Here is a 26,603-nt window from a genome sequence, read left to right on the forward strand (position 1 = left end):
GTGCAGATATGTTATGACTTGTAATACGTTATCTTTCAAATTACCTTCTACTAAATAGCCTTTGTGACAGTATGGATGGACCTGGAGAAGATTATGCTAAGTGAAATAGCCAGTCTGGAAAAGATGAATAACATGGTTTCACTCATAGGTGCAATCTAACGAACAAACTGAACTAACATTCAAAATAGAGACAGACTCACGCGAGCAGGACTGCGGCTAAGGAAGAGGGCAGGTTAGGGGGTGAAGGAACTGAGCCAAAAGGAAAAGAAGAATCGTGGACATGGACATGGACAACTGTGGTGACTGCGGGGGGGTGGGGGGGTAGGATATAAGGGAACTAAATGGTAATGGAAAAAAGTACAATTAAAAAAAAAAAAAAGAGGAATGGATACATGGAACAGACTGATGAGGGAAAAAAAATACCCTCTATATATTTGTCTCCATCCCCCAAATCAAATCTGGTGTCAAAGTGAATAATACAATGTAGTACTTCAGAGGCCAAAAGAACATGTAATCTTAATTTCCTAAGTATCCAAAGATTTCAACTTCCTGCCTATACAAACAAGTCTCCAGTGGCCAAAAACCACTTCTTAGTTGGCAGGAAGAAAAAAATGCATAGTATGAAGATTAACTAAAACTATTATTTACACCTTTCTCCCAAGCTACAAGAACTCTTACATTAAATTATATTGTGCATACATAACTACAACAGTTTGTTTGCCAGGAACATACAATCACATTAAAAATAATTTTCTATTTCACTGTTTAATCGGCTCTTAAAACACTTTCTGGGGGAGGGGAGGCAAGTATTTTTTGTTCTTTAAGAATTGGTATATAAAAGTGAACTGCTACATGTTCATTTAAACTTTGATGAAACGTAAAGATGAAGCTGTCAGGGTTTTTTCATATAGTGAAGGGATGGAATGGTAGAGATAGATCCAGGCCTTTTTAAGTCATAGGATATTTTAAATGGAAAAAAAAAACTTGACATAGGCAATTTTTTTTTAAATGGTGACAACTATCTACTCTTAAAAAGAGAAAAGTGCTATATACAACACAAAAACAAAACTATAAACTCAAAAAACACTCATTTTAAAAGACAAACTAAAAGAAAAAGAAAAGATAGGCAGAGGGAATCTAGACCAATTAGAACCAAGGCAGCTATAAAAAAACAAACACAAAACCCTCTACATACAATGATTTAACCCCATAAAGAAAATGACTATTAAAATTTCACAAATCTTCATGTGTGTAGTAATATATTAATGCACAAAATATCAAAAACACAAAGTATGAATTTTCCCCCTTAGATTTATAATAAACTATCAAACCTCTGGTTATTACATTCACTTTCATAAGCCTTCTGTTTAGCAGCACATGCTATACAAGTACATACATGCTAGTATTTTACCATGAGAATTAGTTTTCATTTCAAACTAGTGACCTGCCTTTTTACCCATAGCTATGCACATTTCATTTCCCTTATAAGATACTTAAGATCTTTCTAGTGTTAAATTTTAGTCAACATATTACACAAAAAGAATCTTGATTTTTAAAATGAATCTTTTTAGTACTAGAACATGATGGGTTTAATCAAACAGTTAAAGCATAATGACAATTACATTGTACTAGACAGTTAAAGCATAATGATAATTACGTTGTAGTGTTTAGTTTACAGCTGTAGGAGAATGTTTGGGTTTTAACCAAGATGAGACTGCATAGTTATTAGCAGTAAAATACTAGAAAACAGTGAATGAATAAGGAAATGACTTTTCATCAGTGGCCATTCATTATTTTGCTTTTAGGAACCTGGAAGAAATTGTCTTCTTTGAGTTTCAAATGTTCTGGTAAATCTAGCCGCTTCTTTGCTTCCTCAATATCACCATGAATTGCTGAAATAAGTGACTCTGTAGAGAGAAAATACCAGGTAAAGATGATGGAACTGCTGCTATGCCGTTTACTACTCCTTTGCTCACCCTGTCCTAAAGACACCTCCAAAGCTGGCAGTGTTTCTGGAACAGAGTGGTTATTCAGTAATTGTTCTATCATTCTCAGAGACTTAAGTAAAAAAGTCAATAGCACACAAAATATGTCTATAATCTTATTCCAATTTCTTAGAGAAAGGGATGAATAAAAAAGTACATTGCAAATACCCAATGGAAGAAACAAATATTCACTATTAATTCTCTTCAGCATTTACACTTGTAAACAAAACTCTACAAGTAAAACTATCACACCACATTAACATACCTGATACAATGTTTTGATTGTTTCTTACACCAAGGACTGCAAAGCAGCCTTTATTCATTACAGTTTATTAATTCTTACTTGTTCCTTAAAATATGAAAAGGAAATAAAGATTTTATTAACTTCATGCTGTTGGAGAGGCAGGCAGCCAGCCTGCTGGGTTTGAATCTATGGTCCATCACTTACTATGTGATCCTGGGAAAATTATGTAACCTCTCTGTGCCAACTTCCTCAGCTGTCAAATGGGCAGAATAATTCCTCACAAAGTTGTTGTAGGGATGGAATGAGTTAATTCATTTAAGGCACTTTAAGCAGTACCTGACACACATTAAATGCTCAAATATTATCTGTACTGCTATGGTTGTTACTAGTAGAAGCAAAAGTAGTTACAGTAATACTTAAGATCATCTAACTAAGAACTTACCTAGAGAGTCAAAGTTCTTTTCTGGTCTGAGGTAGCCAACAATGGCCACATTGAGGATTTCTCCATAAAAGTCCTCTTTGAAAGTATGCATGATATGAGTTTCCTACAGTGAAGAAATGTTTAAAAAAAAATGCAGACTACCATCAGATTGCAGAATACCTTAAAATTTGAAGTATACATGTATATGAAATAATCAACCCTTGTGAAATTTTGAAAGACAGGTTAAAATCTAAATGCAGCTTTTCCTGAATTCTTCCATTGCTCCCATTCCTGCCCCTGACCTTACATGTAAACATTACTGAATAATGTAGATGTTATACCACCAGTGAGGATTTACCAAAAAAAGTTTGTATATGCTATTAAAGTTGGTATAAATTTAAATTACATTTTTATAACTTTAGGATGTTAAATGGAATTCCCATGGTAACCACAAAGAATATCTATAGAAAATACACAAAAGGAAATCAGAAGGGAATCCAAATGTCTCTACCAAAAAAAAAAAAAAAAAAATCAATTCAACCCAAAAGGCAGTAATGGGAGAAAATAATGAACGAAAAAGTTATAAGGCATATAGAAAACAAATAGAAAAATAGCGTAACTCCCTCCTTATCAGTAATTAGTTTAAATGTAAATGGGTTAGCAGAATGATTAAATAGAAAGGATTCAACTATACACTTAAAAGAGATTCACTTTAGATTCAGACACAAACAGATTGAAAGTGAAAGGATGGAAAGTTATTCCATTCCAATAGTAACTAAATACTTCACTTTAAAATCCTTCAAGTATGCTGCAAAAAAATTCTAGAATTTAGACTATGTTGTGATTGCCACTGATGTAATCTATACCATGTATGTACTTCTAATATGTACTGCATATCATCATCCCATTTTCAGTTACAAAGCAAAACACATTCTTACCACAGACTTTTTTGTATTCTTGTAGTATGGGTTCCATCCTATGCTCACCACCATCTTATGGACGTCTCCACTTCCCACACTGGCCCATCCATAATAAATGCCAGTGGATATGTCAGCTGGAAGGCTATCTACTACTTGTTCAGGAAAGTTAGCTTAAAAACAGAAGTAAAGACTCTAAGTGTTAAGAGTGCCATATTACTTACAGAACAGAGCACGCACAGCTAGTCTAAATAACTGGACTCACAAGATTGCTAGGACTTCTCCTATGATAATCGATCCCACCATTCCGTATTCTGGATCGAATTTCTCCTCTTTATGGGACTAGCTTAGAAACAAGGTACCAGATCACACTCTCCAGGCAGAAGACGACAAGTATATGAACAGTTGGAATTATTAGACCTGGTCTTTTGGAATCACTTGGCAAGATTCTTGTTTTGGAAATACACACAACTGGTCCCCAAACTCAAAGCTGCTTAAACACATCTCGGGTCAGCCCTGGATGCATTTTTAAGAATGAATTACGCTTACCTTCAAGTTCGGACTACTAAAACGAATGTAGACAAACCAAAAAAGAGATCTGGTTCTCATTCAGCTGCCTGTGTGATCACTTGGACACAATCTAATAAGATTTTTTTTAAACCCTACCGTTGGCATGAAAACTTAGCCAATCGGCCCACATTACGTTTTCTAATGGGCAAGCCTCGGGCCAAGCTTGGCAGTTCTATCACAGCCGGGTAGAGGCGGCAAACGAGGCCCGCAAACTCGGCTCCGGCTTCCTACCCGCAGAACTTCTCAAGGCAGTTCCCTGGAAACTCGAAGCCACCTGCCAGGACCTGCTCCCTCAGCCCGATCGAAGATCCTCTGCCTCCACGGAGTAGGAACGGGCAGAGGGGACAGTGTTCCCTCTGTCTGCAGCCCCAAGACCCGCGTCCTAAGCCCCGGCTGACGTCCCCGCCCCACGTGGCCCGGCCTCTGCGGCTCCGCGCCCTCCCGCGCTCACCTGTGGGGATGCCCAGTTGCTTGGAACCGCGGCCAAAGCCCCGCACCACTTCGCCACGGCAGAAATACGGCAGATGCTTCATGGCACCGTCCGCTCGGGGTACGGGCTGCGGCCCAGTCCGCAGGTCCGGCGGAGCCGCCGTGGAGGTAGTGCCCGGATCCCCCGGACCAGCCGGGGCACACGGGCAGGAGCTCGGCCGGCGCGCCGGGCGGGAGCACAACAGACCAGCAACGGTCGGGAACACGCTGAAGCTATCTCCTCACGCTGCTGACCCAACAGAAGCTGCCTGGCAACTCGGAGGATGCGTCTCCGCCTTGGAATCAAGGCGGGTAGCGGTGAGGGCGGAAATAGACGCGACTGTGGGCGTGGAGTGTGATGGGGCGGGACTGGCTTGGAAGGGCCCCCAAACCTCCGAACGCCACGGGCCTGCGCTCACTTCCTCGGCTCATTGACCCGGAGGTCGTTCGGCTTCCGTAGCCCCGCCCCCAGCGTGGCCCCGCCCCTGACCGGTCCATCACCCCTTGGATTTTTACCGGCCCAGGCGTTTTGAACAATGAAGGGCAACCCGTTTTTCAGCCTAGGGTCTATGAAAGCGCCATCCTTGGGGCTTTCCTAAGTGTTTCTTTTCCCTTCCTCGTTTTTAGTAAGTTCCTGAGGCCAAATCGAAACCTTCTTAGGTACTTGGCAATCGGTAGGTTGCTTGTCATTGATCACTCATTCTGCTCTTAAACATTTATTAAAGTTCCAAAATTTCCGCTCAGACACCATCCCTACCTAGAGGCTTTTCATGTCTGCCTGCCGGAAGAGACCCTCCATTTGACCTTGGTCTAATGTTATATCACAATAGAAACCCTTGTCTGTGTCCAGCGGAAGGTTGCAATGATGTAATCACCCTCCCACCCCAGGAGGGAAGCAGCCCCCCCACCCTCCCGCCCTAGGCAGTGAGTGTTCCCGAGAACCTCATAAACCCGATTAAAGGCTCCATCCCCACTGCACTGCAATCTAGCGCGCCTTCTGACCCTTGGAACTGCAAACATTACCTCCGGACGTATAGCTCGCCAGATATGTATGGGAGTCGATCACAAGGTCACCCTCCTGTCTTGGTTTTGAGAAAGAAGTTTTAATTATTCTTTTACCTTTCTCTATCAAAGGGGAGCACAGCTTGCCACCCCAAAAGATGCCTCTTGGGGATACGGATTATTTTTGGCTGGTTAATATAAAGAAACAGCAGAGGTGGGAGAAGCTCTGAAAACCAAGTACAAGTTCCCCTTTATAAAAGGACATTCACATTTGTGAGGGGCAGCTCCATTTGCAAGGATGCTTCCCTCACTGTACCAGGCATCTGTTGTTAATGATGAAGAACTTTGCATAAGCATCTTCCCCTTGTTAACTTGTGCTTTTCCTGGTAACCTCCCATAACTGACTCCCTACTCCCAACATCTTTTGTCTTTAGCTGAAGGTGGCATTTAAGGTGATGACTTCTACCAGTTTGCTGAGTTACTTGGTGTTCCTGAGTATCTCCTGTGTACACCGGAGGCATACATGTTATTAAATTTTTAAAAATCATTTTTATTTTCAATTACAGTTGACATATATTGTTATAATAGTTTCAGGTGTACACCCCAGTGATTTCTTTCTTTGGCAGCCGTCCGTCTCGAGAGACGATGGTGTAGCTTCTTCAGAGTCTATCTGCACCGCCAAGAATGGCTGTGCAGTCCGACTCGGGAGTGACACGGTATCTGTCTCCTCCCGTGTTGAATCGACATCTTGCGATGACGCTGGAGTGTCCTCTCCAGTGAAGCTGAAGCTACAGAGCCTGGGCAGGGTGATATGGAGGGTCTGCTGTTGCCCATGCAGGAGACCCCCCCTCTCTTCGCAGCTGAAGGGTCCAAGGGAAAGACGGAGTCAATACAGCTTGGCTTCAGGTGCGCCGCAGGAGTTGCCGGTGTTGACTACAACGTCAAACCGCCTTAGGGACTCCGGCTCCGGATTTTCTGTCGGGGTTTACTCCCCTAGCCTTTCCCCTGAAGAGGTATGCCACAAGGCAGCAGAGGTTTTTTGGAGTCAGAGTTTTCCTTCTCTGATGTGCCCTGACTGGAAGATCGAACCAGCGACACTTGGCTCGCAGGCCGACGCTCAATCCACTGAGCCAAACCAGCCAGGGTCATATATATATATATATATACACATATATATATATGTATATATATATATGTATATATACACACACACACACACACATATATACAAACTCATAAATACTTTGAAATAGTCTCCATAAGTTAGTAACACATGATTTTACTGCACTATAGATTTTTAAATGCTATAATTATATAAAATGTGCAAAATATAATAATAAATTCTGACTTAAATATTTGTCAAATATTCCATCTTTTTCTAAATGAAGTGTTTCCTCTATAAATGTAAACTACTTTTTTTCATGTTTTCCTCATTTTCAGAGATATTCCTGCAATTTCACTTCAAGAATTGATGCAAGTGCAGCTGTGGTTTTTAAGGAGGTGTTTACACCACTTTTTGTACAGAGTTTTTCCATCATATTCTACTCACACATTTCAAGAATTAAAATATAGAATAACAGTGGTAAATTCATTGACACAGCATAGGGCTCCAGAAATGCAACATACATAAGGAAAGGTTGAAGTCAACCACATCTAAAATAAATATGAGGAATACCTCTGTATGACCTTTGTTCAAATGAGTGTATGGATATTTAAGATTTTAGTTCCCAGCTAGGTTTAATATAGAATATAAGCTCTATATCGAAAAGACATTATTTTTTAAAAAACGATAAAAACAGGAAATTTACTTCTCTTTTCACAAATCATTGTTTCCAATGAATATGACATTCCTAGAGCCCATCCTTTGGTTCAAAAGCATCTCTTCATAAAACAGAACATTTCGTGGTTCCTTTCAAAAAATTGGTTGACTGCCTTTGCAACCCACAGATGGACATTAAAACTGCTTTACTACCACATCCAAAATCCTTCATGATCAGGTATGAATTTTTATTTCAAACATTTCTTATCTTTTCCCCATGGTGGGACCACCATTATATTTACTTGCTATACCCCAAACATGCCACTTGCAATCAAGTTATGTGCATGCTGTACAAGCAAGGAGTAAAGCCTACCAATAATAAAAATGTTTTTTATTAAAATCTATCAGAATTGCTTATTATCCCCTTGAATGCTTACTGACCTATTGATCATATTCAAACTTCAGCCTAAATACAGCCTCTATTTGAAGCCATTCCATTTGGTCTAGGCCTAATTACTCACCTCCTCCTCCATGCTTAATCACACTGCCATGAAATCTCTAATATAATACTTTATCTATTGCATTGAAAATTTATGGCTACATGTCTTTCTTTCTAGTTGGGCTGTGAGTTGTATAAAAAGGGGATCATGATTTATCTTTTTTTAATACCATAGAGCTTATTATATACTAATTCTTAATTATATATCTAAAACACTTTTGGTGCAATCCAAAAATCTTTTGAATTTTAGAAAAATATTATGGTGTGTATGACACATAATCTATAAGACCACACCGGATAATCACCACAATATTTCTGCAATGAAACATAATGTGGTAGTCATTAGTGCTATTTGCAAAATATATTTCCAGTTCTCTTTCTTCCAGGCATACAGTAGGATTATACTTGTGGTTGGGAGAAGCCATGTAGCCAGTAGTTTTTTGAGTATAAGATGTTTTTTGAGTATAATAACTTCTGTTATTTCTAAATTGAAGTTCTTTTTTTTTTTACAGATGTTTTGTTTGTTTTAGAGAGAGAGGATGGGGAGAGGGGGAGAGAGAAGGAGAGAGAAGAGGTGTCACTTTCTTGTTTCACTCATTAATGCATTCATTGGCTGATTTTTGTTTGTGCCCTGACTGAGGATTGAACAGCAACCTTGTCATATTGGAATGATGCTCTGACCAAGTGAGTTATGTGGCTAGAGCTTGAAGTATTAATTTTTAATACAAGCTCATGAAAGCCCTCTACCCCTCTGTCATGACAGCTAGCAGTAATATTTGAGATGGTGGATGTTGTATCAGCCCAGGATCTTGAGTGACTATGCCCAACTGTAGTGGACAGGTTAATTTAAACTGCTGTATTTAGAGGCTGTTTAATACTACACAGCATAACCTAATTCATCCTAATAATACACATAAGCATTCATACTAAGTGAACAAAAAATGACCATAAATGTCATGTTATTTCAGATCATGTTTTGCAATCAAATATAATCAAATGATTTATTTGGCTAAAATTGGTTTTTCTACCAAATAAGTCAATTTTTTTTTTGATTTTTGGAGTTTTATAATTTGGGGATTATAAATAGATACTGTGAGCCAGTATATATTAAATGTATAACAAGCAATATAGCAGAAAGCAATAGGCACAAAATGGGAAGGATGAACCTCCTTGAATACAGGGGTATAAATTTTTTTATTTATTCACTGGTTTTATAAAAATTAAATATGTAAATTGTAAGAAAAAATAAATCATATAAGCACACTAACATTAATTTTTTATTTTCTACTGATCTTCACTGAAAAGTAATGTAAAAAATTTGGACTCATATGACCCCAGTGATTAGATATTACATAAATTAATAAGCGATCATCCAGCAAAGTCTTCCACCCATCTGACACTGTTCGCAAACAGCAAGTGAGGTCCCACTGCCCCCTGCCGTCACCCTTTAGGCAAAATTCCAGAGGCAAATGTGTGGTGATAAGGAAAGAAATCTTTTTCAAAGCTACACAATTTTGGAATAACAGCTTCCCACATGCATTAATCACTTAAGCCTGTCAATTAAGGGTAAACTCTTTAACTCTTTAGTTACAGTTTTAATCACTTAAGTCCATCGATTAAGGCTAAACTCTTTAACTCCTTCCCCTATCATTCCCCATGTTAGTTTTTAATTACCTTACTTCTATAGGATAGGTTTACAAACTAAAACAACATAAAATACAAAAGCTACATAATTTTAGAATGGTAGGCTTCTGCCTCAGAGCCTGTCCCCTCTAGAAAACCCAAAGAATAACCCTGCCACCCTCCGCAAGGTCAGCCCGATCCTAGGCTGTGCCCCGACTTCCTTCTACTGTCCAAAAAAATACCCTCAGCAGGCAGCTGCAGCGTGATCATCCAAGAATCTCCAAAGAAAACAAAGCAAGAGAGCCAGTATCTGCCTCCTTTCATTTTAAAATTTCTGGCACATAATTCCCTGAGCTCTGGAGGCTTTCAGCTTCTCAGCTCATCCCATCCTAGACTGTTTACCATTGCCTCTGGCTACCATTGCCTCTGGCAACTGCCTCCTACAACCCCACTCTACTCCTCCCCAGTGGTCTGATCAGAACTCTCTGTATCAACACCATGCATAGTTGTTAGACTATTATTGACTATATTCCCTATGCTGTACTTTACATACATGTAACTATACTGTAACAACCAATTTGTACTTCTTAATCCCTTCACCTTTTTTTGTCCATTCCCCCTAACCCCCTTGCCCATGTGGCAACCATCGAAACCTCTATCTGTGATACTGCTTCTGTTTTGCTTGCTTATTTTGTTTTTTAGATTCAATTGTTGATAGATCGTATTTATTGCCATTTGATTGTTTATATTAAATTTTTAATTTTTCCCTTGTTAATCTGTCTCATGTCTATTTAATCATTAGACCAGCCAGAAGAACCTTAGAGGGTAGAGGAAACTTTTTCTCCTCAATACTACAGTGAAAGAAAAGGGGCAAAGGTGCTAAGCCTGGCAAGCTCGGTGGGATACCTGTGTGACAGCCTTGCAAACTTGGAGATCTAAAATAGCCACAGAGGATGGTCTAAAATTACAGGCCCAGGCCAGCTAATAGGAAGAGGAAATAGGTTCCACCCTCAACAGAAGTAGTGGCAAAGAATTTGTGAACAGTTTAAACTGACCACACTATCTTTTACTGAACCAGTGACAACTTCTCAATTTAAACCATACCACATATACTTTTTTCTTCTCTTCAAAATCTAGCTATAGTCCATGTGAGAAACGCTCACAATAAAAACCGGGACACAAGACTTGAGCAGCAAAGCGAGGCGTTTATTCATGAGTCTGCAGAGTCGGGCACACCCTCAGCCAGGAGAATGTGCGCCCCAAGTAGACAAAGGAAACTGGTTTTATAGCAATGTGATTAGCTCCCCCTCCCTAACGCAATTAGCTTCCCCTCCCCTCTCCTTCTTCCCTGTTTCTCCATTACTGGTTACTCCGAGTTACAATCTAACAGGATTATCTAAATGCCCCTATTGTGATTTGTAAATATGTTACTACTGTCAACTCTCTTCTCCCAATTTTCCTTTGTCTGGTGATGACTATCTTTCCCTCTTCAGGATGTCCCCTTAAGACCCTTTAATTACATTTGCCCTTTGTTCCTAATGACTTTCTACTGGTTTGGGAGTCACTATGTCCTTGTTTCTTACAGTCCATGCCATAAACAAGCTGTATTATTTATATATTGGGCAGGAAAAAAAATGACAGATTCTAAAGTTTCATATCTTAATTGTGAAAAAGGAGAGAGGAAATACCAGTACTTTTAGAAACAAACTGAAATAATTAAATATCTAATTATGTTTGGTAACGATATTTTTGTTGTGGTTTTCACAGGAAGTTGAGAGAACACAAGATAGGAGGCCCATAGACACATACTAATTTACTGGTGCTTGATCAGAAAATTCCAGACTGATTGATTAAGATTACAGTGCAATTAGATCAGATATTAAATCTAAGTTTGGAATCATATGTTTTTAGCACCAGTGATGCCTTTTTGGGCCTGTGATTTTCCTCTTTAACAATATATAGACAGTCTCTAATACATCCTCTTTTGGTTCATATCACTGTATATAAGTTTTTAACATACTAAATTCAGGAAATATACATTTTAGTACTGTAGTATATAAAATAAATTTATAAAATATGTTTACAATAAAATTTGGATAAATATTTTTGGAATCCCTTGAAGCACACAGTTGGAAAACTACTAATCTAGTCTAACACTATCATTTTACAGAAAATAAAACTGAGTTCTAAAGCCTGAGACTTACTAAACCCAAAAGAACATGAAAATCTATAAAATATTAGGGTGCCAGACTATATTCTGTCTTTGACAGTGAACCTATGATAACCTTTACTGGAAGAGTTAACTGATCTCCTGGTCTTCTGTATCAAACTACCTCAAAATAATCCATAGTGAAATGATTTTTTGGTTGAGTGTTTAATAAATGCACTCCACATACAGAAATAAAATTATTGTCAATGGTATAATAAAATTTTTAAGATGATTTTATTTATTTATTTTTAGAAAGAAGGGAAGCGAGGGACAAAGAAAGGGAGAGGAACATTGGTATGAGACAGAAACATAGACCATTTGCTTCTTGTACATGACCCCACCCACAACCCAGGCACCAGCCTTGACCGGGAATTTAACCAGTGACATTTTGCTTTGAGGGATGATGCCCAACCAACTGAGCCACACATGTTGGGACTAAAAAATTTTTATACCTGTATGAAATATAAATAAAATTTTGTTACATTCTAGCCAAATAGAACATTAATATTTCTGAAAGATCCTGTTAGGCCAGGCCTTGAGGCCAACAGATGACCTGAAAAATAAGATATTTTTAGGAAAAGTTATTTGTTAATTCATTGTGCGCCTTCAATAAGGTACACTCCAAACCAAGATTAAGATGATTACTAATGTTTTTTCGCATAATCCAGTAATATTTGAGTATTCACTGTTCTTTATGTTTTTCCAGTGTATTTTTCACTGGACAATTATTGCTTGCAATATTGGAAGAAAACATAAAAATACAATTAAATTCTCACCACAAAATGAAAAACCCTACATAAATCCATTCTTCATATATCCACAAGGTGGCACATTAACACTTTATTTTTACTTCACTGATGCTTGAAATTAGAAAGGCAAACTGAAAAATCAGTTAAGGAATAATGTCACTTCGGGCACTTCTCAAGGCAGAGGATAATGCTACACTTAGTAGAAGTGTTTATTTTACTCACTGCTTCATGCACTTAGATTTGTTTTATTGGTGAGGCGTGATCATCGCTCACTACCTGTTCTCAATACAAAAGTATTTGATAATAGATTGTTCTAATTTGAAAAGTTAGGATTTTTGAAGCTTTCTTTGAAAAATATGTTTGATTAACAAAGATGGAGTGGGAGAAAAGAGAAGTCAGAATTATACAATGGAAAAATGCAGACTTCTTTCCCATTAAAAAAATGTTTTTAACTCTATACTTGGTGCAAAGATGGCATAGGAAAAAAATATGCCAAAAAATTGTGAGAAGAAGTAAAAAAAAAACAAAAAACCTTTCTAGGGCACTGGAATATTTTCACAATAATTAGTAAGTACTTCTCAGATTCTGGAGAAAAACTTTCACTTTTTTTCAAAAGTGAAACCTGACTAGCTCAGGGGAGGCCTGCACGGCAGCCTTACATACTCAGACTGAAAGTAACCACACAGGGTGGTCTGAACATAAAAATTCCTAACTAAAAGCAACCACGACAGGTAGTCATGTCCTGGGCCTGTAGCTTTTGTGACAAAGGTCAGTCTTTACCTTAAGTGAGCCTGTCTGTTATCTTTTTGCATCTAAGATAACATAACTTTAAAATGTCAAAGTAATCTTCTTTTCCAGACCCTTCTAGGCACACCCACCAAACCAGAGTATGAGACCACAGAACCCCACACATTGTTATCTCATTCCCTGAATACCATTTCTGTGTTTTGTAAATAGTATCATATCGTATCGTATCGTATCGTATCGGCAGCCGTCCGTCTCGAGAGACGATGGTGTAGCTTCTTAAGAGTCTATCTGCACCGCCGAGAATGGTTGTGCAGTCCGACTCGGGAGTGACACGGTATCTGTCTCCTCCCGTGTTGAATCGACATCTTGCGATGACGCTGGAGTGTCCTCTCCAGTGAAGCTGAAGCTACAGAGCCTGGGCAGGGTGATATGGAGGGTCTGCTGTTGCCCATGCAGCAGACCCCCCCTCTCTTCGCAGCTGAAGGGTCCAAGGGAAAGACGGAGTCAATACAGCTTGGCTTCAGGTGCGCCGCAGGAGTTGCCGGTGTTGACTACAACGTCAAACCGCCTTAGGGACTCCAGCTCCGGATTTTCTGTCGGGGTTTACTCCCTTAGCCTTCCCCTGAAGAGGTATGCCGCAAGGCAGCGGAGGTTTTTTGGAATCAGAGTTTTCCTTCTCTGATGTGCCCTGACTGGAAGATCGAACCAGCGACACTTGGCTCGCAGGCCGACGCTCAATCCACTGAGCCAAACCAGCCAGGGACATTTGTAAATAGTAACTGTTAACTATCTTATACCCACCAATGTAAAAGAAGTGTGTATCTCTATTTTACTCTTGATCCAATCTCAGAGATTGTAAATAGTAACTGTTAACTATCTTATACCCACCAATGTAAAAGAAGTGTGTATCTCTATTTTACTCTTGATCCAATCTCAGAGATTACCCATTCGCTTTCTCCCACCTCCTTATTCTACCACCAATGAATGTTATGTAACACCCCTTCCCTTTGATGTCGCCTCTTTCTATTCTAATGTATAAAAAATGAGCTGTAAAATTTCCATTCAACCAGAACATTTTCTCAATTCCTTGAGATTTTGCTTTCTGGCAATTGTTGTCCATCTGGCTCAAATAACCTCATAAAAATTCTCTACATATACATTAAAGATTGTTAGGTCTTCTTAGAAAATTGACCCCTTTGTCATTATGTCATACCCATCGTTATCCCTGATCATTTTCCCTGCTCTGAAGTCTGCTCTGTCTCACATTAATCTAACTACTCCCACTCTCTTTTAATTAGTATTTGCATGATATATGTTTCTCCATCCTTTTACCTTTTTTTTTTTTGTACCCCTCTCCCAAGGACATTTTTCATTGCTTTTAAAGAGACAGGAAGGGAGAGAGAGAAACATTCAATGGCAAAGAGAAGCATCAATCAGTTGCCTCCTATATGTGCCTTGACCAGGGATTACTGTATACACACCAGTCTGGGGATCGAATCCACAACTTAGACATGTGCCTTGACTAGAAATTAAGCCCACAAGCCTTCAGTTACTAGACGATGCTCTAGACAACTGAGCCATGCCAGCCAGGATTCTATCCTTTTACTTTTAATCCATGTGTGTATTTATATTTAAACTGGGTTTTTATAGACATACAACTGGATCTTATTTTTTAATTGCTCTGATAATCTTTTAGCTGGTGCATTTAGACTACTGATATTTACAGTGGTTATTGATATAGTTGGCTTTAAATCTATTATATTTGATGGTTTTCTATTCTATTGTATCCATTCTTTGTTACTATATTTGCCTTGCATTTTTCTACCATTTTTAGCTTTAGTTGAGAATTTTATATTCCATTTTCTTCTTCTTTAGCATAGCTATTATATGCCTTTTAAAAAATTGAGCAATTTCCATAGAGTTTGTAATATACATTAACAACTAATTCAAGTCCACTTTCAAATAACACTATATTTCTTCACTGGTAGCACAAGTACTATATAAGAACAAAATGTTTCTAATTATTCTTCCTTCCTGTCCTGTGTATCCTTGCTGTCATTTATTTCACTTATACATGAATAAATATATCTACACACATATGTATTAAATACATTGTTGTTATCATTATTTGAAACAAACTATTATCTATTTGATCAATTAAAAATTAAGAATTATTTACTTTTACTTATTCCTTCTCTAATGCTTTTCCTTTCTTTATGCATATGCAAGTTTCTGATGTATATAATTTTCCTTCTCTTTAAAAATTTATTTTAACAGTTTTTAAAAGGCAAATGTACTGACAACAGATTTCCTCAACTTTTATTTGCTTAAGAAAGTCTTTATTTCCCCTACACTTTTGAAAGATAATTTCATAGGATACAGAATTCTAGGTTGGTGGTTTTTCCTTTTAACACTTTAAATATTTCACTCCACTATCTTCTCATTTGCATGGTTCTGAAAAGTTGGATGTAATTCTTATTTTTGCACCTCTATATGTAAGATGTCTTTCCCTCTAGCTTCATTCCAGTTTTTTTCTTTGTCTTTGGTTTTCTAGGGTTTTGAATGTGACATGCCTAGGCTTAGTTCTTTTGATGTTCATCTTGCCTAGTGCTCTCTGAGATTTCTGGATCTGTGGTTTGGTGTCTGACATTAACTTTGGGAAATTCTCAGCCATTATCTATTCTTTTATATTCTTCTTTTCCTTTCTTCTACTTCTGGTAGTCCCATCAAGCATATGTTACAGCTTTTGTAGTTGTTCCCCCCCCCCTTTTTGGGGTGTTCTTTCCGGTTTTTTTTTTTTTTCTTTGCTTTTCTGTTTTGGAAGTTTCTTTTGACATATCCTCAAGCACAGGGATCCTTTCGTTAGGCCATGAAAGATATTCTTCATTTCTAATCAGTTTTTTGGAGCTCTATTATTTCTTTCTGATTCCTTCTTAGAGTTTCCATCTGTCTGCTTAAATTGCCTGCCTACTCTTACATACGGTCCACCTTTTTTATTATAGCCCTTAGCATATTAATCACAGTTGTTTTAAATTCACAGTCCAATAATGCCAACATTCCTGCCTTCAGTCTAATTCAGATGATTGTATTGTCTCTCCAAACTTCTTTTGTTTATTGTTTGTTGCCTTTTAGTATTCCTTGCTTTTTTTCCCCCCCTTGGGTGACAGTAAGACATAATATACTGAGTAAAAGAAACTGTTGTAAATGGGCCTTTAGTAATGTAATGGTAAGACGGGGCATTTTATAGTTCTATGATTAGATCTCTGACGTTTTGGTGACCTGTACCCAAAGGGTATGACTTTCAGAATTGCCTCTTAGATTTTTCCCCAGTAGGTGAGTCAGGATGGTTAGAAAGTGATGGAGTTGGGTATTTCCTGACACCCAGGTCAGTGGGACTCTGATAAAATCACAATAAGTTAGACTTCTGGTAAAATAGCTTCTCTTGAGGGCAGACCCTGTAAAGAAGAACAGACTTCTCTGTCATATTTAAAACTGATACTTTTTTCTCACCCTGACAAAGCCCAAGGGGATTTTTCTCTGATGTTCTCTGTGAACACCTTCCCTGTAGAACTCCAGGAAAAACTCTCCTCTCCTACTGGAGATTATCTCTCAGTCTTTTCCACACCGAGCCTCTAGCAATTCATCAATTTCAGTTCAGATTTTTCTACCCCAGCAAGGGTTCTGAAGAGGTTTCTGAGTCAGTAAGTTGTAATCGTCTGTATTTGCCTATCTGTTCTTCTAATTTTGGGAGCAGTCATTTGCCACTGTAACCTCAATTCTCTGACAGATCTAAGAAGAGTTAGTTAATCTTCAGTTTGTTTAGCTTTTTACTTGTTGATCAGGTGGAATGGCAACTTCTAATCTACTTACGTGCCTGACCAGAAACCAAAGTCTCTCTGATGATTCAATATTTTTTAAAATAGAATGGAAATGTGATGTGTGGCCGAAGTAGTGTTAGTCAAATTCATGTTCAGTGCCTAATATCACTGTGTGAGCAACTGCAGAAGAACATTGTGAATATACATCATTATAAAGTGTATCTCTTAAGAATCTTTACGTCATCTCCTTTTCCTCCAACTCTACCCAGAGTAGCTGTGATGCTGTTGTGAAAAAATTTGAAGTCTATCAATGCAGGGTTTAGCTCTCCTTGCCCCACCCTTCATTCCAAAACACAAAGAAGTCTATTTTAGTAGATGGGGCCAAAGATTGTCAGGTAAGAAAAATTCCCCTACATGGACCTGTGAATGACAACACTTGTGTTTAAAATGTAGTATTCTGACTACAGACACATAAACTCAGTTACTATAAAAGATCAAATGGGGTAAAGGGGACAGGAGGCAGGTGGGGATTTTCTCTACAATGTGCCATGTAATAATTTTCTATGACTTTTAAAGGTTAAAAAAAAAAGATGATACTTCCATTATTGCTTAAGGCTTAGAACTACACCACCCCAAGTGTTTTCAACCTCCAAATAATTTTGAAGGCTTTATTATTAAATGACAAAGCAAGATGCAGGACAGTATGTACAGTTTTCTGTTTACATAACACTATTAAAAAATGGAACTCTGTCTCTTTTTAAATGAACCATCAATAAACTATTCAATACAAAAGCATATGTGAAATAGACCTTCTATATTGTAGGGAAGGAAAAAAATTTTTTTCCTCTACCCATCTCAGGTTCTTCATCTGAGGAACACACGTGAGAGTGGCCAAAGACCCATTACCAACAGAAACAAACAGAAGTTTATCAACATATTTGCTGCACAGGTCCCCATGAGAGTAGCCAGCAATGAGTAACCCAAACGGGTGGTTAGAACTCAGGTTTTTATACAATCTCAGGCTAAGGTAAAGAAAAAGGAGTTTGGGGGTTCTGGCTGGAGAGGCAAGTTACAGAAAGGTGAACCAAGAAAAGTACCATAAACAAGGCTATGAAAATGCTTTCTCCATTGATAAGAATTCTCAAGACTTTTTTTCTTCCTAGCAAAGGAGAGGGAGACACTTTTTGTGAATGAAAATTTCCTTTGCAAATGTAAATTTCCTCTACAAAAGGGAAACTTGTGCCCAGTTTTTAAAGCTTTTCTTGCATCTGCTGGTTCTCAATGGCCTTTAGCTCAAAATAATGCATATGCCAGAGACATTTGGGGGGTGGAACATTATTCTCATCCCCCTCCCACTATGTAGAAATCACAAAGGAAATTGTCGACAGTTATACAACCCTTGGATCCCTTAGGTAAACCAAAGTTTAAAAGTAGAATATTGAGAGAAGGGAGGGTGTATAGTTTGTTTGAAGAGGGCTATAGTGGTCCTCTCAGAAACTACTACTTCCAAAGGGAATTGGGGTGGCAGTGAGAAGCCTTCAATTAGTACTGGAGTTTGTTAATGCATGTGACTGAACAAGCAAATTACTGACCTGAGGGTGTGTCCCATGTTAGCTACATGTGGGCTGAGCTTCACAAACCTGTCAAGGGTTCTCCTAGAGCTGGAAAGTGAACCCTGTTGAATTCATTTTAAATGGGCAAGAGGAGGCAGATACAAAGTTTAATCAGAGCCCCAGAATCCATGGTGTCAGATACATATATCATACTTAGATATGTGTAGAACTTCTTACACAAAACACTTGTTGTATTGAGGACCAGAGCAGGGTGGAGAGGGAAGGAAAAGAGGTGGAAAATGAATTTTTCCCTGAGCAGGTATTTCCTATCAGAGTTAGTTTTAAAAACTTTGATTATTTTTCAAAATATAGCTCTGAAAATAAACTGTATTAAGGATATATTTAAATATGTAATATATGAGAGTAAACATTCTATAAAATTTTATGCATTGTTACAGAGTTTTGTGTGGGTCCCCAAAATTGTTTGCTCTTTATGTTATGTTGACAGCTAATACCACAAGGTAGGTTGTTATCGAGTAAACATTGAAGTGATAAAGTTAATTTGTATATAGGGACCTAAAATGTGGAGGCTCAGTGTCCCAGCCCACATCACAAATCTAAGCCTAAAGTCAACCTGTACTTAACAGGAAACACCTGTCAAGAAAACACAACATAGACCAGTCACAATCCTCCAATTCAGCTTTACTTATCTTACCTTACCCTAGAAAATAGGACCTGCTAGCCTTATAAGGAAATCCTTGACCTCCTAGCCAGTCACACCATCTCTTCTTTGCCCCTTCTGGGGCTCTATACAACTCGCTGTTGCCCTAAATCCGCCAGTGTTCCACTGAAGGTGGAGACACTGTGCTCCCCCAGCCCATGGATTGTTTTCCCTTGAATATGGGAAATCAAACTTTTTACTAAACTGTATTATTTTTGTCATTTGACTGAAGCAAACTAAGCTTCTTCTTGAATGGAATTGGAATACTTATTGTATTTAGCAACACTGTGTTTTGCAAATCATACCACTTCTGTTTCTCTACTTTAGAGTAAGAAAAGCTCTGGCTTGAAAAAATATAGTTAATATCTTCATATTATTAATATTAGATGCTTAGTTGAGAACTTGGCCCTTTTTTACTTTATTTGGTTCCTATAGTACATACCAAGCTGTTCTAATTCTTCAGCTGGCAATGTAATGTGACTCATCGGTACTGAAATGCAAACTCTAATACATAAAAGGAAAGTAAATTAGTTTCCTTGTATTACTGGGATGGATAAGAGATCCCTATTAAATCTGTAACCTTAAAAAAAAAATAAAGTTATATTATGCTATCAAAAGACCCTTTTGATGTAAAATTTCTGCAAATTTTGTCTAAAAAGTTTACTTAACTAACTGTTCTGAATTTTAGAATTTTATTAAAATGTGAAAAAAATGTGTCAAATTTCATACAGAGCCCTGGCTGGTGTGGCTCAGTGGATTGAGTGCCAGCCTGCAAACTGTAAGGTGGCTGGTTCAATTCCCAGTTATGTCACATGCTTGGGTTGCAGGCCATGTCCCCAGTTGGGGACTGCAAGAGACAACCAATAGATGTTTCTCTCGCATGTCAATATTTCCCTCCCTCTCTTTCTCCCCTCCTTCCTTTTTCTCTAAAAAGAAATAAAAATAAAAATCCTTTTTAAAAATTTCATTCAGAGCCTTTGGGCTTTGCTTAGAAGATTGAGCAGTTTTTAATGAAATGGAAATGTGTCTTGGTTTTGAAAACAAATAGAAGATAAACTCTAACAATTATTGAGTAAGACAAACAGATACTAAAATAAAAGAAGGAAACCAACCCTGAGATTTCCTGTTTGTCTTTCCATTGTGATTTACTATGCTCTGCCCTCAAATCATTGTTCCTCAGTGTTTTGAGTTTCATCTGCAAGCTTAACCTTCTGTATCCTGGCAATAACAGTTACTGAAGCAATAGCAACTACTCAGTATTTAACTAAAAGAAGCCTTGCAGAGTGTTCTGCTTGTTTACACTGGAATTGTAAACCTTGGGTTTTTTTTTTTTTTAGGTTCTAAAGAGAATGAGAATGCTTCTTTAGCATTTAACAATTGAGTATGAGGAAAATGTCATGAATTTGTTCTTTATCTGCCTCAAATCTAAACAAAAAGGTAAAAAACAATTTTCATTAAATGAATCATTAATAAAAAGTGACTTATGAAATTCATTGCCTTGAAAACTGTTAGTAAAATAATTTGAATCCTCACTTGTATCCCTCTTCAAACTATAAAACAAGGATTATAATTTAGGGCAACAGCAAAAGAAGCATATGGATGAAAAATGCCATCTCTACAGCAGATAAAAATACGTGACAGCCATGACTGGTGCGGCTCAGTGGGTTGGGCATCATCTTGCAAGCCGAAATGTCGCCCGTTTGATTCCTAGTCAGGGCACTTGCCTGGGTTGTGGGTCAGGATTCTGGGTGGGGGTGTGAGAGAGACAACCGATCAATGTTTCTCTCCATCTCCTTTCCTTCCCTTCTCTCTGAAAATAAGTAAAATCTTTAAAAATAAATAAATAAAAGAGCTAATTAGTTTGAATATATGATACATGCACAAGGTACAACATTGAAAAGGTACAGAAGGTATGGAGTGAAGAGGAAGTTCCCGCCACCACTACTGCCTTGCCTCTAGACACCCTTTTCCTCTTTCAGGGTCATCACACTTGCCAGTTTCAAAAAGATCTTAATGAATTATGAGCTTTGTCCCCCAACATAACATGTTCCTTGCAGATCTCCAACAAGAAAGGGACAGATAATGTGACTGGTTTTTGTTTTTTTTTTTTCATGCCTCAATGAGATGAGGGTTCAACAACTCTTCTAAGAATAACATAAGTTCTAAGGCAGTTCAGTGAAAACCATCAATGTGAGGTGATCATTAAACTTTCCAGTGTAGAATGGCAATGTGTTTATGGAGCTAGAATACTTGTTTGTTTGTTTGTTTCTGAAATAATTTGATCAAAGGTTTGCTTTCTGACAGTAGGTTCACAGTGAAATTTACCTCATTAGAACTACTTGTGGACATTTTCCTCTCTTCCTTGCATTCCACGCTAGGTGGTAGAGATTTCAAAAAGTGGTTTACCTTTGAATCAAAGGTGATAGCAGTGGACTGCGTACATATTTTCTGAACTGTGGTGGTTTCTAAGAGCCACTTGTGGGGGGCCTGGAGGGCATGAGCAATGGAGGGGTGCTTTCTCATCTGAGTGAAATTAATAATCATCTTCATCGTAGAAAAAACCAGCCTTTACTATCTTGTTTAATGTTATGAGAAGTATACAATACTTCAGTTCTGAAAAAGTCCTTCCTTTCTTTAAAAGCTAAACAGAACGTATAAAATGAAGCATTTGTGTGTTCCAGAGCTCTATGAATAATATAGAACTGGGTGATAGGTAGCTAGATCTCGTTTTTGTGCCTTAATCAAAATGAAAGGCCAAAAGTTACATATTGGTATTAAGGCAAACGTGATTCATTTGCCCCATCTCAGAAAACAGTAAAAGTGAAATCAGCCCAAACTACAAGTAAAATCAACAGTAAAATGTACTTTTTTCCAGAACATGTAATGAAAAAAGGACATTGAATCACCATGAAAGTTCACATGAAAAACTTTATCAAAAGACTAATAAGGGAGAGTAATTTTATTTTAATTTTATTTTTAATATACTTAATATTTACTGAAAAGCTGGGCTACCAAGTTTAGGCAACTGACTAAAAATTTAGAAAAAAATAAAATTAGTTTCATACTCTGTAAGTTATACTAAGTGAATTCCATGTGGATGAAATATTTAAATATCAAAATTTCAAGTGTTTACATGTAAAAACTATAAAAGTAATGTAAATTATATGTAAAATGTATCTACAAATTATAAGTAAAATTCTCTTAGTGTATGCTAAGTCTATAGATATCTATTAAAATTTTGGGATACTCACTGCAGGAAAAAGATTGTTTTATTTGACTACATAAAACTCTGTCAAGAAACAAAATCCTAAACTTTCTCTTATGTAAATTAAATAACTAATGACAAGCTGCAAAAAATACATTGTTGAAATAACTTCCTAGGCCCAGATGGAGCCACTCCTGCCCTGGGTGCCATGCTTGCAAACCAAAACTGATATAACTTGGAACTCAGCATAACCAGTCAGCCAATCCCTGAATGCCAAGCCCACACTGGGTTCTATACTTCCTGCCTTCTTCCTTGTTGCCCCAAACAAGCTTGACTATGTGACCCCAGTCAAGAAGATACTTTTTCTCTCATTCTTTATTCTTTATATTCTGTAAAAACTTCCTGCTTTTGTCCCTGTTTGCATTTCTCCAAAAGGAGACTGTCCACTTCATGACTGTTAAATAAAGTTTGTTGGTATCGCCTAAATTGTCTTCTCTGATAATTTTTTATAACATTCATTTTTTATGATAAATAGTTTAATATATAATAAATTCTTATTAGTCAATAAGCAAAAGTCCCAATAAGAGGATTCAATAAAAGGTCAAAGGACACAAATATGAAAATTTGTGATAGAAAAATTCATTTGGATAATAAAATTATGAAAAACTAATGACTCTCTCTTATAGGCTGAATTGTGTCACCCCCAAATTTATATATTGAAGTCCTAAACCTCCATACCCTAGAATGAGACAACCTGAAGATAAGGTCTTCAAAGGGATAATGATCTTTCTGCCCCTCTTCAATAGTAATTCCTACCCACCACCATCCTCATCCCCTGAAAGGTAACCACTCTCAAAAATTAATTTCATTCAACTTTTATTTAGCTCTAACTTAGTCCTTCCAGTTGTGACATTGTGTTTTGTTATATGAATATGTTATAATATAAATTTGTCTTTTCCTTTTGGCGAATCCCTTGAATTTTTCTAACTTTTTTCCTATGACATATACAAGGCTGCAATAAACATTCTTGTATATATCTTCTTGGATACATTTGTGAAGTTTTTCTCAGGTGTATATTTAATATTTGAACTTCTAGGGCATTGAATAATGTATTTTAACTTCACTAAATAGTGCCTCAAGGCTTTTGAAAGCAGTTCTATCAATTTACACTCCCATTGTGTATCAGTTAGTTTTTTCTGTGTAACAAACCATTCCTTAACTCAATGGCTTAGAAACAAACATTTATTTTTTCCCCCCTGATTCTTTAGGTTGGCAGCCAGTTCTTCTGTTCTGGTCAAATTGGATGGGGCTGGATTTTCTAGGATGGACCTACTCATATGTCCAAGTCCACATCCGTGATGACTAGGCAGCTGGAGAAGCTGTTTCGTCTCTTCACATGGCCTCTCATCATTCAAGAGGCTAGCTCCAGCTTATTCACGTAGAGGCAGAACTAGGTTCCTGGCAACAGGAAAGGGCAAGTCCTAAAGAACAGAAACTTTCAAGCTTCTTCCTTCATCACATTTATGAACGTCCCATTAGTCAAAGCAAGTCAGAGGACCAAGTCCAGATTCAAGGCATGGAGAATTATACTCTATCACCTGATGGGAGGAGTAGCAAAGTTACATTGAAAAGGGTCATGCATACAGGAATGCGATAAATATGTAGCGTTTTTTGTGTTTTCTTTTTTTTTGCAATTTACTGCAGTGGATGAAAGTTGCCATTTCCCCACATTCTTAACAGCATTTGTGTTATGTAACTTTTTAATTTTTGGCCAATATGAGAAGAATAAAGTAGGATCCTATCAGTTTCCATTTTCATTTGTATTTGTTTGATTCTTAGTGAGGTTTTACATCTTTTTATAACATTATTAAAAATATATATATATTAAAATAGTTCCAATTGGGTAGTGAAATTACAAATTATTTTTATCTTCTTTTGTCTGTATTTTCTAAAATTAACATTGGAAAAATGGTTAGGAAAGTAAATTTGCATGTTAAAATATTTTGGTAAAGTCCCCAACTGGACTAATACCAATTAGGTATACTGCGATTTATTTTCGACACTGATCACCTGGAGTTAGCATCAGAGTCCACAAATTAGTCTCTGTCTCCACAAGGCTGCTTAATTTCAGATGCCAGTCCCAAACAAGGTCCTCAGCCACCCTCACTTCTGACCTACTGTCTATATATTTACAAGTTTCCATGACCCACTTAAGTTTAATAATTTGCTAGATCGACTCATAGAACTAAAAAAAAAAAAAGCTCTATTTATTATTTTAGTTCTATTATTAAAGATACACATAGAGTGAGGTATGGGAGGGAATACGGAGCTTTTGTGCCCTCTCATTGTAGAATCAAGGCATGTCAGCCTTTCTGCACATCAATGTGTTCACCAACCAGGAAGCTCCACTGAGCTTCCACATCCAAAGTTTTTATTGGGGTTTCAATATGGAAGCATGACTGGTTTAATCACATGATTGAACTTAATCTGCAGCCCCTCGCTCCTCACTGGAGATCAGATCTATGTTGTAGATCTGAAACTACTATAATATATGTCAACTATAATTAAAAAATAAAATTTTAAAAATTTATAATATTAAATAAAGAAGGAGTCATATCATTAGTATAACAAAGATACTTCTATAACCCAGAAATTCCAATGGTTTTAGAAGCTCTGTGCCAGGAACCTGGGATAAAGACTAGACAAATTATTTATTATATAACATAACATAAATTACATCTGCCACCTCCCCCAGATGTGGTTAATCAAAACTAAATTACCTAGTAAAGATACCAGCAATTGTTTTTCAAATGTTTAGTATCTTGTTTAATATTCCCTTTCATGTACCAGACAGGATGATGTGTGATAGATTTTAAACAACACAGGAGTTTGGCCCTTCCATTTCTAGTGTCTGTGATTCTTAAGTAAGTCTTCAGTTTCCAGTCCATTGGTAAAACTATTTAAATTCCTCAATTGTTGGGAAGTACCAGTGAGCTTGTGACTGTGGAAGAACTTGGTAAAATGCGAAGTAACAAAAGTAATATAATTATCATCATTGACGAAAACTACAACACCAAAGATAAACTGGAGTAAAAGGCGTTCCCTGAACCGTCTAGGTCAGGGGTCATGTTCATGACTCACTGGTTCCAAGTTCAGCCCTAAGAAATGATATTAAAAAGAAAAAAATAGCAAAGAAAGAAAATTGTTTCAGCTTAGGCTGCCACCACAACAAGATACACACAGACTAGTTGACTTAAACAACAGAAATGTTATCTCCTCACAGTTTGGAAGCTGGAAGTCCAAAATCAGGTGCTGCCAAGGCTGTTTCTGGTAAGATCTTCTCGGTCTGGCTTGTAGAGAGCTGCCTTCTTGCTGTGTCCTCAAATGACCTTTCCTCTGTATGTTAACAGAGAGAGCTCTGTTGTTGATCTTCCTCTTATAAAAACACCAGTCCTGTTGAATTAGAACCCCAACCTTATTACATCATTTTATGTTAATTATCTTCTTAACGGCCCTATCGCAAAATACAGTCGCATTAGGGGTTTGAGATTCAACATATTAATTTTGGGGGTCACAATTTGGTCCATAATAAAGACTGTAATCTTAAGTGGAAAGAAGCTACTGAGATCTGGGTTTTCAAACAGAAGAGGGTCTTAAATTTTTCATTAAATTCAACCTCCATATCACTGCTTTTAGGAATAAAAATGGCAGTGTTCAACAAACAACAAATGTTGTCAAGGATGTGGAGAAAAGAGAACTCTCATGCACTGTTGGTGGGAATGTATGTAGGTGTAGCCATTATGAAAAACAGTATGGAAGTTCCCCCCAAAATTAAAAATAGAACTAACATATAACCCAGCAATTCCACTTCTGAGTATTTATCCAAAAAAAAATAAAAAACACTGATTCAAAAAGATATGTACACCCCTTTGTTCACTGCGGCATTTTTACAATAGCTAAGATACGGAAGCAACTTAGGTGTCCATTGATAGACAAATGTACAAAGAAGTAGTGCATATATACAATGGAATATTACTCAGCCACAAAAAAGAATGAAATCTTGCCATTTGCAACAAAATGGACCTAGAGGGTATTATGTTAATAAGTCAGATA

General features: G+C 37.4%; 1 protein-coding gene across 1 annotated transcript; it reads right to left on the reverse strand.

Moving 5' to 3' along the window:
* Positions 1 to 367: 367 nt before the first annotated feature.
* RFK (riboflavin kinase) lies at positions 368 to 4,837 on the reverse strand. The gene is made up of 4 exons (XM_090275870.1): positions 4,589 to 4,837; positions 3,589 to 3,740; positions 2,672 to 2,774; positions 368 to 1,907 (listed from the first exon to the last, which is right to left on the reverse strand). Exons 1-4 carry the CDS (start codon positions 4,668 to 4,670, stop codon positions 1,777 to 1,779), a joined length of 468 nt encoding a protein of 155 aa, XP_090131996.1. The 5' UTR covers positions 4,671 to 4,837; the 3' UTR covers positions 368 to 1,776.
* Positions 4,838 to 26,603: the final 21,766 nt, after the last annotated feature.

The sequence above is a fragment of the Furipterus horrens genome, unplaced genomic scaffold, assembly GCF_987537825.1.
Source record: "Furipterus horrens unplaced genomic scaffold, mFurHor1.1.pri manual_scaffold_4, whole genome shotgun sequence".
NCBI classification, from domain to species: Eukaryota; Metazoa; Chordata; class Mammalia; order Chiroptera; family Furipteridae; genus Furipterus; species Furipterus horrens.